This window comes from Rhineura floridana, chromosome 18, assembly GCF_030035675.1.
Source record: "Rhineura floridana isolate rRhiFlo1 chromosome 18, rRhiFlo1.hap2, whole genome shotgun sequence".
In the NCBI taxonomy this organism is placed as follows: domain Eukaryota; kingdom Metazoa; phylum Chordata; class Lepidosauria; order Squamata; family Rhineuridae; genus Rhineura; species Rhineura floridana.
The window spans coordinates 4,870,377-4,883,645 of record NC_084497.1 but is presented as its reverse complement, the minus strand read 5'-3'; the positions used below and the strand labels follow the sequence as shown (position 1 = coordinate 4,883,645).

Genomic DNA, 13,269 nt, shown 5'->3' with positions numbered 1-13,269 from the left:
TTCACAGGTTCCCGACTGCAGAGATCGGGAGACAGGGAGCTTTAACGGACAGTGACAGTTAATAAAACTGGAATATGAAACACACACACACCACGAACGTAGAAAGAGGCAACCGCTCTCTTGCATAGGCCAGCAGAGAAGCTGAAATGTCCGAGAACGCAAAGGCAGTGCATAAAATATATTCCAGTCACAGAAACGGAGCTGTTGAGGAGGGGGCAGAATTTGGTCTATCCCACATCCTAGGAAATCTCAGATTCTGTGGTATTGGTGGGTGGGCGGGCGGGTGGGCGGGCATCGTATCTAACTCAGGCCCCATCTGCGCCATAAAGTGGCACCGCACCACTTCAAAACAGTCATGATTTCCCCCAAATAATCCTGGGAACTGTAGTTTGTGAAGGGTGCTGAGAATTGTTAGGAGACCCCCTATTCCCCCCCCTCAGGAAACTACAATACTCAGAGTTCCCCTGGGAAGAGGGATTGGTTGTTAAACCACTCCAAGAATGGTAGCTCTGTGAGGGGAATAAGAGTCTCCTAATGACTCTCCACACTCTGAACAAACTATAGTTCCCAGGATTCTTTGGAGGGAATCCTGTTTAAAAGTGGAATAAAATTGCTTTAAATGCATAGTGCAGATGGGACCTAATGCTCCATTGAAATCAATGGAGATGGCTGACTCCATTGATTTCAATGGGCCTTCTCTGAGTAACACTTATTTGGAGAGAAGGCCTCCAAGGAATACAGAGAGATTTAAAAAATCCAAACCGGAAAGGCCTTGAGTGACTTACGGAAACAGCTTCCAGGATCTGCTTCGCCACGTGAGCCGCATCCCTCTCACTGTAGAACCCCCTTTCGACGATCCTGGGGGAGCGAGCAGGACAGGATTCAGAAACTGCCATCTTTTTGTCCGTTACCAGCTAGTCTACTTAGGAACCTTTTTGAATTACATTTGCTATCTGTTGGCAGCCCGCAGCTTAGAGATAAACAAGAAACCAGATGAAGAACCAGGCCTTTTTCTCCTTGTTTTAATGTTTATTTTAATTTCCCCCATTTTTTTCTATCCTCACAACCACCCTACGAGGTGGATCAGGCTGAGCGATGGTGATTGGCTCAAAGTCACCAGTGAGCTGACCCGGGAGAATTTGAACCCTGCTCTTTCCCAGGCCTTCCTAGGCTGACACTCTAACCACGTCACCACGTTGCAACTACAAGCTGCCGCTGGCGTGAATTTGTGTTGATGTTTGCTTTGGTACCAGTGGAAAGAGAGAAAGGAGACTTTGGATATATGGGACACAATATCTGATTCTCAAAATTCATTGAACTTAAGTCCAGTAATTTCAAGGGGTCTGCTTGTGAGTATGACTCCCACTGCAATAATTTATTTATTATTATTTATTATTTCTCCAATGAGCTCAAGGTGGCATACAAACATGGTTCTCCCCCCCGCATTTAATCCCTACAACAACCCTGTGATTGGGCGGATTAGGCGGAGAGGCAGTGACTGGCCCCCAAGGTCACCCAGTGAGCTTCATGGCTGCATGGGGATTCGAACCTGGTCTCTCAAGTCCTAGTCCAACACTCTAACCACTACACCACACTAGTGATGTTGCAATAGTTCAACAGGTGCAACCCTCTTATCACTGCACAGGGGAAGCTTTGCTCGTTGAATGCTCGCCTGGCAAACACTGCTTTCTAAAAGGTACAGAGTTTTTGCCTGGAATGATGACAGCAACCCTTTGGCTAAATTGGCTAGCATCAGTCAGGTTAGTGAGGGTCCACCCCCCTTACAGCAGGAGTGACCTGCTTGTGGCTCACAGACTTTATCTGCCCTTGAGAGGTTTCTTGTGGCTCCCCCAAGACACCCCCCACTTTGAATTTATTTGCTGTCATGGATTTAGCTTTTTTTATTTAGAGGAACAAATAATGGCTTAACCAAAGAATCCCTAAGCAGTGTACACAATTGAATCTCAAGCAATTATCAACATAATTATCAATCCACACCATACATTTAAAGCACATTTAACACACATTTAAAACACAGGGCTTTAAATCCCTGAATCCTGGGAACTGTAGTTCAACCCTCACAGTGCCACAGTCCCCAGCACCTTAACAAACTGCTTTTGTTGTTATGTGCCTTCATGTCGATTATGACTTATGGCGACCCTATGAATCAGTGACCTCCAGTAGCATCTCTTATAAACCGTCCTGTTCAGACCTTGTAAGTTCAGGTCTGTGGGTTCCTTGATGGAATAGATCCATCTTTTGTTTGGCCTTCCTCTTTTTCTCCTCCCTTCTGTTTTTCCCAGCATTATTGTCTTTTCTAGTGAATCATGTCTTCTCATGATGTGTCCAAAGTAGGATAACCTCAGTTCCATCATTTTAGCTTCTAGTGACAGTTCTGCTTTAATGTGTTCTAACACCCAACTATTTAACAAACTACAGCTCCCAGGATTCTTTGAAGGAAGCCAGTGTGCTTCCAATGTATGGAGTAGTTCTAGCCATACAAATAAAGTCAGCAAAATTTAAGAACGGGCATGAACTTGTTTACTCATCTAGTGACAGGAGAAGATGCACAAAGGGGTTTAAACTGGGGGCAAAGCTTGAAACCTGTGTGTTAAGTTTTTAAAAAAAATAATTCTGGGACTCGGTCCTGCTAAAGCATATGAAACAAAACTGTTCCTCCCCACGAGCAAAGTGCATGTCTAAAGACCCTTCCCACATTTGGAGAAATGAAGAAGGGCTGTCAGTAACTGGGTAGTGTGAGTAATAGACATCAGTGCATTCTTTTTCTGTTGCTAGTGTAAGCAGAACTTTTTTTGGGGGGGGAGAGAATAGCGATTTGGGGGGATCTGTAGAGAGCAGCAAAGGGATTGGCAGTGAGGGCTGAGAATGACCTCCACAAAGTGTTCCTTCTCTCCCAACAGACGCACAACTTCCCTGCGGCGGCTCTGACACAAATTACCATCCTCTGCGCCTTCTGTGGCGCAATTTGTCACCTCTGATTAAGAACCTGCCAGTCCGACACACGGTTTCTCACCGCTTACCTGTCGAAGAGCTCGCCACCTGTCACCAGCTCGAGGATGAGGGTGATCTGTGAGGGAGTCTCAAAGATCTCTTTGAGTTTGATCTAAAAGAGAGAGAGAGAAAGAATATATAAAGCTGAGGCAAGCTTGCCTCCAAATATAAAAAAGACAACTGAGGAGCCGGGGATTTTATATGTGCGTGTGCCCACATGTACCTACGCACAAGGGGAAGGGTCGTAGCTGAGGGGCAGAGCATCTGTTTGGCATGCAGAAGGTCCCAGATTCAATCACCGGTATCTCCAGGCAAGGCTGGAAGTAAACTCTGTCTGAAACCACGGAGAGCTGCTGCCAGCCAGTGTAGATAATACTGAGCTAGATGGCAGCTAAGCAGATGGGATAAGCCAGCTTCCTAGGTCGCTGTTTCAATCTGTCCTTTATTCAGAACCATGAGGGCTAGAAACTTTATTTTTAGGGGCTCAGCAGTAGAGCCCCTGCAGGTTCAATCCCTGGCATCTCCTGGTATGGCTGGGAACTGGGATGGAGAGGTCTGTCCATTTCTCCTTTTTCCAACCTTAAATTTAGTTCTCCACATTTCTACAGCAATTTGTGTTTGTTTTTTTAAATCCTCGTGAAAATTTTCCTGCTTCATGCAAATTTCTCCTAATAAAACTGAGGGTATCTTCACACATTGCAGAGTTAAGCTCTGGAATCCGGTCCCGCAGGAAGCCATGTTGGCCACCAACTTGGAGGGCTTTAAAAGAGGATTAGACAGATCCACAGAGGATAAGGCGGTAAATGGCTACTAGCCATGATGGCTATGCTCTGTCTTCACAGAGGCGCTACACTTCCAAATACCAGCAATGAGAAATACTGGAAGGGCAGAGTGTTGCTGTTGCGTTCAGGTTGAGGGCTTCCCAGAATGGGCACCGGGTTGGCCACTGTGAGAACAGGATGCTGGACTAGATGGGCCTGAGCCAGGAGGGCTGCACTTAGCTCCATATGCCACCAAGCTGCACCTTGTGAACCTGAAGCTCCAGAGATGTTGGAGAATGAAGACCTGGAAACCTAGTTTTCAGGGCGACCTGCTCCACTGGTCCAGATCCTCAGTCCTGCGCCTCTTCTCTACATGGCCAGGACCCCAAAACCACAACGGCTCTCCCTTTACAAGAAATCAACCTCTGTTTTCTAGAGCGGCAACCTGTTCCTTGACGGATATGATCTTGGGGGATTGCCCCGCATCTGGCAGCTGGAAGGCTTTGCAGACATTGACAGCGCACGCGGAGCACACAGGATGTAGCCCTCACGTAAGAGAGTAACCTACCATTGATGGGGAAGGAGGGTAGTCCTCCAGTTCCGAGGAACCGCAAATCAAAGGCAGGTGGAAAGGTCCCAGGGAGCAGAAAGTTAGCAGATGAGTTCCTTGGACAGCGGAGCAAGCTTTGCATCTGGGCTTGGTGAAATGGGATTGGCTGTTAAGCAGCGAAAGCTAATCCGGGAAGGTGAATGAGGCAGCGCTCCACCACCCTCACCTTGCCCTTAGCCAGCCCCCAACTGCCCGCCTTCTTACTCTGGCTACCAGCTTCATAGGAACCTGCCTTTTACTGAGCCAGACCATTGGTCCACCTAGCTGAGTACTGTTTACACTGACTGGCAGCAGGTCTCCAGGGTTGCAGGCAGGGGACATGCCCCATACGTGGAGATGCCAGCAGGGATTGAACCGCAGAACTTCTGCATGCAAAGCAAGTGCTCTAACTACTACAGCTCTTCCCTTCAGTCTCAGTGTTGCCAATGGAGAACTCACGAAGGAGGAGAAGGCAAGGATTTCCATCCCACCATCCCCAATGGTCACCAGCTGCCACTGCGATTAGAGCAGTCAGCTCAGGCAGGCTGGCACTGCAGCCTTGGGGGCAGCCTCTCGGCCCTGAGTTCAGTCTGCCAGGCTTGCCCCCCTCATCCCCAATCTGCTCCCCACTTTGCCCCAAGACATCAGACTTTCTCTCTCCCCCACACACCTGCCATTTGCTCTCTCCCACGTGCGAGCCACGTGCAAAGGGCTCTTTTGCACCCTCAACACAGGCCCCTCTCAACTTACAATGTTTGGATGTGAGAGCCTCAGCAAAACGCCAATTTCGGTTCTGATTATCTTCTTGTCGATCTGAAAAGGAGGGACAAAGCAAAACAATTTAACAACTTTTAAAAAATTCTCAGAACAATTCCAGACATTCTCAAAAGTGTTATTGTTAATACGTTCCAAAAACAGCTGCACATAAAAACATGCTTTTGTTTGGTGATCTCTGGGTTGCCAGGAAGAGTCTCCTGCAGCCGCCCAACGTCAGAGTCAAGAGGAAGGTTTGCAAATTCCTCCTAAGAGTCGATAACGTTGGAGACAGAAGCACCTCACCAGGGAGGGCATTCCACAAACAGGAAGCCACCGCTGAAAACGCCCTGTCACAGATCAATGCCAACCGGACAGCCACCGGTGGGGGCACCACCAGCAAGGCCTCGCCTGCTGATTGTAAGCAGAACCACAAGGAGCACCTATTAATGGTGGGGATGGGCAAATCTGTCCATTTCGGTTTCTCTTCATTTCTTATTTTCCCGATCAGTTCCACATCAAGAAAATAAAAGTCCTCATGAAAATCTACCAGCAATTTAGTGCAAATTTCTCCTAATCTACATGCTTGGATGCATTGTTCCTAACCTACACCTTTTTGCAAGCAATTCCCCCTAATAGAACACACTTTTGTATGTCATTTTCACCTATATTTGCATCCCTTTAGCACAGTGTGTGCATTCCCTTGGCTGGAAAACTGCCCTGCAAAAATTCAGAGAAGGGCACATATCAAAGGACGGCTGTGGTTCAGTTTGTATATTGTGTTGGAAAGTGAAAACTGGCAGTGGAAACAGTCTGCTGAAGTATGCATTTATTTATTATATTAGTGTCCCCTCGTGTTTTATCCCCACAACAACCTTGCAAGGAGGCTTAGGTGAAAAGAGAGTGACTGGCCTGAGGCCGCTCGGTGGCCTTCATAGCTGAGCGAGGATCTAAACCTGGCTCTCCCTGGTCCTAGAACGCCACACACCAACCCAAGGGCAGGTCTAGACGTTGTTGAACTACAACTCCCATCAGCCCCAGGCAGCGTGGCCAACGGAGAGGGACAGCAGGAGCTGGAGTCCAACAACATTTAAAGGAAGTGGAGATTGGTGGCTGCGATGTCAGCAGGACAATAAATCCACCCCAGGTCTTCGTCCAAACTTTCTAGGAGCTGTTCACAGTGCTGAACCTATTTCAGGCCTAACTCGGGGCTCCCAGGCTGCCCTGGGCTCCTACTGGGAGGAGGAGTGGGCCATAAATCTAATAAATAAATAAACTCTCAAGGGGCTGTTCAAAGTGCTGAACCAAATATTGGGAATAGGTTCCAGCACCTTGGACAGCTCATTGTAATTTCAAGCTACAACCCAGAGTGGATTCACGTCTCCACTGGCATCAAAGCCAGCAGTCTTCACTGTCTGGATGGCACCGTGTTGGCTATCCCAGGTCTAAACACTCCATCATGCTGGTCTCTAGGGGGCAGATCCCTGTAAAGGAGCAAGCAGCCTTATCTAATGTTTATTTCATTTTATTTTAAAAAGAGGGGACTTGAAAGTTGGCGTTGGCACGTACCGTCTTCTTCAATATTTTGGCTGCGTACTGAATTTTAGTTCCTTTCTCTTCACAGCTGTACACCACTGATGTGGCACCCCTGAAGAAACAGAAAAAGAGAGAGGTGATCACACAGCATTGCTCAAAATTGAGAAATAGCCCTTAAGAAAAAAATCAACAAAAGAAGCAACGATCCATAGACCACCCTCTGCCAGCCTGGGGGGGTTCTAGAGGTTTTGGATGCCAGCTCCCATCAGCCCCAGTGTCACGTGGTTGGGGGCCCAAAATATCTGCAAAGCACCAGGTTGGCAAAGGCTGTCCCAGATTTCACACTTGGGATCCCCAGGAACTGGCATTCAGAGGGATGTTGCTCTCGATCCTTGAGGTAGTACATGGACACCATCACCACCACCATTAGGATTGGAAAGATCTGTTCATTTCAGGCCTCTCAGCTTCTCATTTCCCCAAACTTAAATTCAGTTCTCCACATTGTTTGCCATATTAAAAAAAAAAAAAAACTCATGAAAATCCCCCAGCATTTTAGTGCAGATTTTGTTTTGAGTAAGGTACAGTTTTTTGCAAGCCATTCCCCATCATACAACAATTTTCTTTTGTTCTTTCCACTTGCATATTTTTTTTTCAAATACACACTTTCTCCCTAACGTGCACCCTTTTGTAAACGTGGCTTGGCTGGCAACGCAACGTCTGAGCAAGTGTGAATTTGGAAGGATGGCTGTGTTTTGAGCCCCATATTCTTTTGGAGAGTGCAGGTTTGATAACGTGAACTGCATTGAAATTCTTGCCTGTCCCTAGTAATATGAGATATGTGTGTCTGTGTAACAAGATGGAAGCCAGGCTTGCTTTCAGCAGAGACTAGCTTTTCCCAAGCCTGGTGCACTGCAGACGTTTTGGTCGCCAGCCAGCTGGCATCAGCCCCAGCCAGCACAGCTGATGGGAGTTGTGGTCCAAAATAGCTGGAGGCGCCAGGCTGGGGACCCATCTTTCCTGAGGTCAGGGATCCCTGCACCCCAGGAGCAGAAGGGACTTACATCACCCCACCCACCTCACGTGTGTTTCTGGCTCTGGTAAAACAGTTTTTAATTAAATTCACAATGCTAAAGAGTGCTAAACCTTTAAGCAGCTTTAACCTTTAAGTACTGCTGGGAGAGACCCCCCTGCCTGAAACCTTGGAGAGCTGCTGCCAGTCAGTGTAGACAATACTGAGCTAGATGGACCAATGACTCGCTAAAAAGCAGTTCCCTGTGTCCCTGTTTAAAACCAGCCCTTTATTCAGAATCATGAGGACTGGGATCTCACTTTATTTTTAGGGAAAGGACCATCCTTTAGTGGCACAGCACTGGCTTTGCGCGCAGAGGGTCCCAGGTTCAATCTCCAAGTACGACAGGGAAAAGACTTGCCACCTGAAACTCTGGAAAGCCACTGCCAGCAGGGGATACTGAGCTCGATGGGCCAAGGGTCTGACTCATCTCCTTATTTTCCTATTTAAATCAGCCCTGAATTCAGGACCATGGGGACTGGAGCCTTGCTTTGTTTTAGGGGAAGGCCCATAGCTCAGTGGGAGAGCATCTGGCTTGCATGCAAAAGGTCCCAGGTCTAATCCCCGATGGAAACTCCAGGTAGGGCTGGGAAAGACCTGTGCCCCAAAGCCTGAAGGGCTGCTGCCAGTCAGTGCAGACAACACTACGCTACATGGATCAAGGGTCTGAGTCAGTCTGCGGCAGCTTCCTCGGTTCCCATCTGAGCGGCAGCTCGCTGGCAATAACTTGGAAGAGTTCGGCTTCCCAACCGGGCGATTTAAACAGCAGCATCTCCATTGTGGCACCGTGTCCACACCGCATACGCTTCCTCCGGCTAAGAATAGCCTCCCTGCAACGTCTCTTCCACCAAACTTCATTAGCAGCAACAGCAGGTGCAAAGTAAAATTAGCTGCACCCCCCGCTTTACTCCTCTCCTTCCCAGACCCTTTGCAACTGCTCCTGCCCACACACGTATGCGCACGCATGCATGCCTGTATATATGTACATGCGCCTGTCTCTGATGAACTTCCTGCTTTGACGTCAGATGAAAGGTGTGAAACTCCTCTCTTTGACTGTGGGTGGAGGCGCACCATTTCGTTATTTCGGACAGACGCAGGAGTGCAGGCCTTATGCCGAGTGAGATCCCTGGCCCACGTAGCTCAGGATTGCCTGCACTGACTCGCAGTGCCTTTATCATTGAGCTGCGGCCATTCCCCTAGCAAATAAAGGAAGATCTCAGTCCCCACGATTCTGAATAAAGGGCTGATTTTCAGCTGAAACAGAGGAAGTTACCCCCATGCCGAGTTAGAACATCGGCCCATCTAGCTGAGCGTTCCCTGCACTGACCGGCTACTGAACTGTGGCCATTTCCCTAGCAAATAAAGCAAGAGTCCTAGTCCTCATGATCTACTATATATTTTGGGAAGTGGCTTGCCTGTTCGCTGTGCATTTGGATGCCTCTTAAGTGATCGCAACCATATATGGCACAACGGCTCCTGCGATTAAGGTTTTCATCGATGTTTGGATACCATCGGACGCCATTTTGAATCAAGATGGCGGACCGTACCTTTCAAAAATATGCTGATTTTTAAAATGTCTTACAGCAATGTCAGAAACAGGGGCTGCTGGTTCTGAATAAAGGGCTGATCTGAGCCGATGCATAGGAAGTTACTTTGTCCTGAGCCTGACTCTGGGTCCTTCTCGTATATTGCCTACACTGTCTGGCAGTGGCACTGCCGGGTTTTAGACAGGCAGACTTCTCCTGCCCAATCTGGAGACTGAACATTGCATGCCAAGCAGATGCTCTGCCGCTGAGATATATTTTCCTTTAAATTAAAGCAAGATTATAAATAAAAGGCTGACTTCAAGAGGAACCTCGGAAGTTGACTTATTCTGAGTCAGGCCATTGGTACATCTAGCTCAGTACTGTCTGCACTGACTGGCAGCAGATCTCTAGGGTTTCAGGCAAGGGACATTCCCAGCCCTACCTGGAGATGCCACCAGGGATTGAACCTGGGGCCTTCTGCTTGCCACGGAGATATGTCATTTTCCTTTAAACTAAAACAAAATTCTAGTCCTCATGGTTCTGACTGATTTAAATAAGACCATAGGAAGCTGCCTGATACCAAGTCAGATCCTTAGTCCATTCAACTTAGTCTTGTCCACACTGACTGGCAGTGACTCTCTGGGGTTTCAGACAGGGGTCTCTGCCAGTCCTCCCTGGAGATGCCTGGTGACTGAACCTGGGAGCAGGGGCTCTACAACTAGGGGCGAGGGAGACAATCGATTCAGCTCTCAGTTAAAGGCAAACCCACCTAATTTGCATTTTCTGAACCACCAGGCAAACCAAAACACAGCCATCCTTTGAAAATGTGTAGAATGTATTAGGGCAAATTATGCATACCTTGATGAAGATAAGACACAAAAATGTGTCACGTTAGGGCAAGTCGTGCACATTAGGGGAAAAAATTGCGGACAAAGATGTGTCTGTCGGGAGAAACACGCCCAAAAAACACAGAGGAACGAAGACTTTGACAAAAAATTATTTTACAAATCGCTTGATCAAAATAGCTCTCCAAGTGATGAAAAAGGAAAACAGGAAAAGAGAAAAGAAAACTAAAATTCATAGTCCAATGAAAAACCAAACTACACGAATCCATCATCGTTCAATACAAATATAGAGATATTATCACCATTAAAAAAAAGGTAAATTCAATAACACTTTTTAAAGAAATATTAGTAACTAATTAACAACAACGTCAACAACACCCTTCACCTAAAGGTCCCAGGGCAGGTTACAACAATTTAAAAACACATAATTAAAAACAACCTAAACAGCATCACAGAAAATAAGGTGGGTCCTAAAAATATACATCTCAGGTGTCGAAGGCCTGGTACGTCTGGGCAGGGTCGCCAAAAGAAAGGCAAGAAAATCATCCGGCTATCTTCTGGAACAATACAGCAAGGGGCCTCTCTAATGTCAGCGGGCAGGGAGTTCCACAGCACAGGTGCCTGTTGCACGAAAGGATCAATCCTTCGCAAAGGTTACATTACATGGCCCTTGGCGCAAAGCGCAAGTCCATTTCGCTCCCCCGAAATTGCTCCTTTTTCCAGTCTCAGTAGGCAACCTTCTGGGCAAGGGTGGGAGGAGCCAGAGGCAAAAGTAGGTGGAGCAACACATGCAAATTTTTTACCTTTGCACAGTAGGCGAGTTTCTAAGCTTCCTAAACACACACACATACTGTGCTCTATCCGTCCTCCATCAAGGCAAGCGAGGGCACGAGGAACGGAGACAAATTCGATTCAGTTTGCAGCTCAAGCCAAATCTGTACAATTCACGCTGCCGCCAATATTGAGAACCAAAACACAGCCAGCCTTCAAAATTCGCACTTATGTGAATTTTGCAATCCTGTTCGCCAAACAAACAATGTTTGCAAAAATGCATCTGTTAGGGGAAAGCATGCATGAAAACAAACAACCCCAGAAGGCACATAGCTGCCAAGCAAAAACACTCAAGGAGGGTGTGAAAGCATAGCCAGTGAGGGTTATGGCTTGGGGAGAGTTCTGAGGGCCAAACGGAGAGGCCTGGAGGGCCGTATTTGACCACTGGAGGTCCTGAGGTTCCCCATTGCCAACTTGGTTGGGTACAACCCAATGAAATGAGTTGATCAAGTGTATAGACTCACTTAAGAAAGAATTTGTATACCACCCTCTCGCAAAAAATCAGGGCAGCGCACGGCAACATCAAAGCATGTACGTCTCCCACTAACGCATCGTGGACAACGAGTCTGCAGAAAGCCACGTTTGGATGCCCCAGGAAAAAGCAAACCTGCACTGGAAAATTCGGATCTCCTGGGCTTTGCTTTGCGCATTGATTCAGAAAGTGTGAATTAGGTCAGGCTCGGCTGTAAAAGTGACCCGAGTTGAATTTATCCCCCCATCCTTAGTAAAAAAATAATAATGAAAGTATCCAACAACGGTAAATTTCACATTTCTTATGCTTCCTTCTGCCTGGCTCTTGCCTACTGTGGGCACACAGCCCTTGGGAGCTTGTCTCGAAGGGAATGCAGCCCCAAGGCTGAGCAAGGCTTGAAAATGCTTGGCGGGGCAATTACACAATATTAGGCTCTGGACTCGACTGTCCTGCTTCCTCTTTGGACAGCGGGAGTTCGCTAATGTCCAAATGTGGCAAGCCAGATCTGCTGTGTTTGGGGGGGCATCTGCCGAGTAGGGAGATGAGGACAGCCTGGACCTCTGCCCCCCAAATCCTAGCCAAACATTTGCCCCCACACACACATAAGCAATCCAGCCTGCATCCTAATATTCCTTATTATCTTTCCACGAGTAGAAATCTCACTTTTTAAACTAATGAAAACTGACTGCTCACTGGAGGGCAAGCAGCATATCCCCAAGCGTGGCAGCCCCTGCAGCTGATCCCCCCCATTGCTGTGTCCTGGCCCAAAGTAAACACCCGAAATGAACACATGTTTTCTCACCCCAGTGCCGTTTACCAATCCACCCCCCCTCTGCTTTTTTCAGCCATTGGGTTTTCTACTGTAAGGTCCTCGGGGCAGGGACTCACCCTCTCATACTCTTGTCAAGTGTTGTGTATGCTGTTGTTACTAATGATCACCAGCCTTACCTGCCAAGTTCTGGGCCCATGAGGTAGAAATCCTCGAGGACCGCATCCCTCCGAGAACCCTGGATCCAGTAGTCGTCTTCTGCAGGCTTTGAAGTGGGCATCCTCAGGGCAGAGACTCAGGTCCGTTCCAGAGTCTGTGTTTGGCCCCTGGGTCTTCTCTCTTATGGCCAATTTCCAGGAGTGTCTTGAAGGGTGAGAATGTCAAGCCCAAATCCCCCACCGCCTGGCAGGTGTGCCAATGCTCAGGTCCTCAGCCTGCTGTCCCCACGGTGGAGGGACCCCCCCTGGCTGCCTGGCTTCCAGTTACTTCCAGCCAAAGGGTGGGCGGATGAGTGTTTGCCTTTTAAAAATGCCCCTCAAGGGTAAGGATCTGGTCTTGAGGGCAAGGTGAGGATTGCTCCCTCCTCTCTCTTTTGTGCCGGAGTCTGTGCTGGAGTGCCCTTCTGCTACTCTACGCACTAGGGGTTCGCCTTGAAAAAAAACAACGGCCCGGTAGAGTAGGACGAGTCACGTTTCTCCCCCTATCCTGGGCTGCTGTCCAAAACCGCCTTCCCATAGATGTCTTCTCTTTAGGCCATTGCAAATATTTTAGGCGAGGATATACGACGGTAAGGAATGCACTCCGCTCTGGCCGCAACCCCCTTTCTGTTCCTTTCTGTCCCTTTAAATCCAGGATCTCTCCAGGGGGATCCTCATCTTGCCAGCTGCCAGAAAGATCTCGCTCTAGTTGGGAGATGCGACCCTCTTTGCTTTGATCCAATAATTATAATGTCTCTTTATATTTGAAAAATCAGCATCATAGAGATGTCACCATTTCCCAAAGCTAAGGAAAAGCCTGAGTCTTCCTTCGACAAGGGAAGTTTCACATTGCAAAGCACAGATCTCCCTCCGGAGCGCTCTGCTCCTGTTCTTCTGGCTGATGCTCAG

The 13,269-nt window shown here is 47.9% G+C and overlaps 1 protein-coding gene across 1 annotated transcript in view; it reads right to left on the bottom strand.

Moving 5' to 3' along the window:
* The window catches only part of LOC133372632 (calcium/calmodulin-dependent protein kinase type IV-like), a 265,900-nt gene that overhangs the window by 13,786 nt on the left and 238,845 nt on the right, over nucleotides 1-13,269 (bottom strand). The window contains exons 6-9 of the mRNA XM_061601509.1: nucleotides 6,685-6,763; nucleotides 5,113-5,175; nucleotides 3,042-3,124; nucleotides 786-858 (exon numbers count right to left, since the gene is read on the bottom strand). Of these exons, the coding sequence (XP_061457493.1) occupies nucleotides 786-858; nucleotides 3,042-3,124; nucleotides 5,113-5,175; nucleotides 6,685-6,763 (298 nt within the window). The remainder of the gene's footprint in view (nucleotides 1-785; nucleotides 859-3,041; nucleotides 3,125-5,112; nucleotides 5,176-6,684; nucleotides 6,764-13,269) is intronic.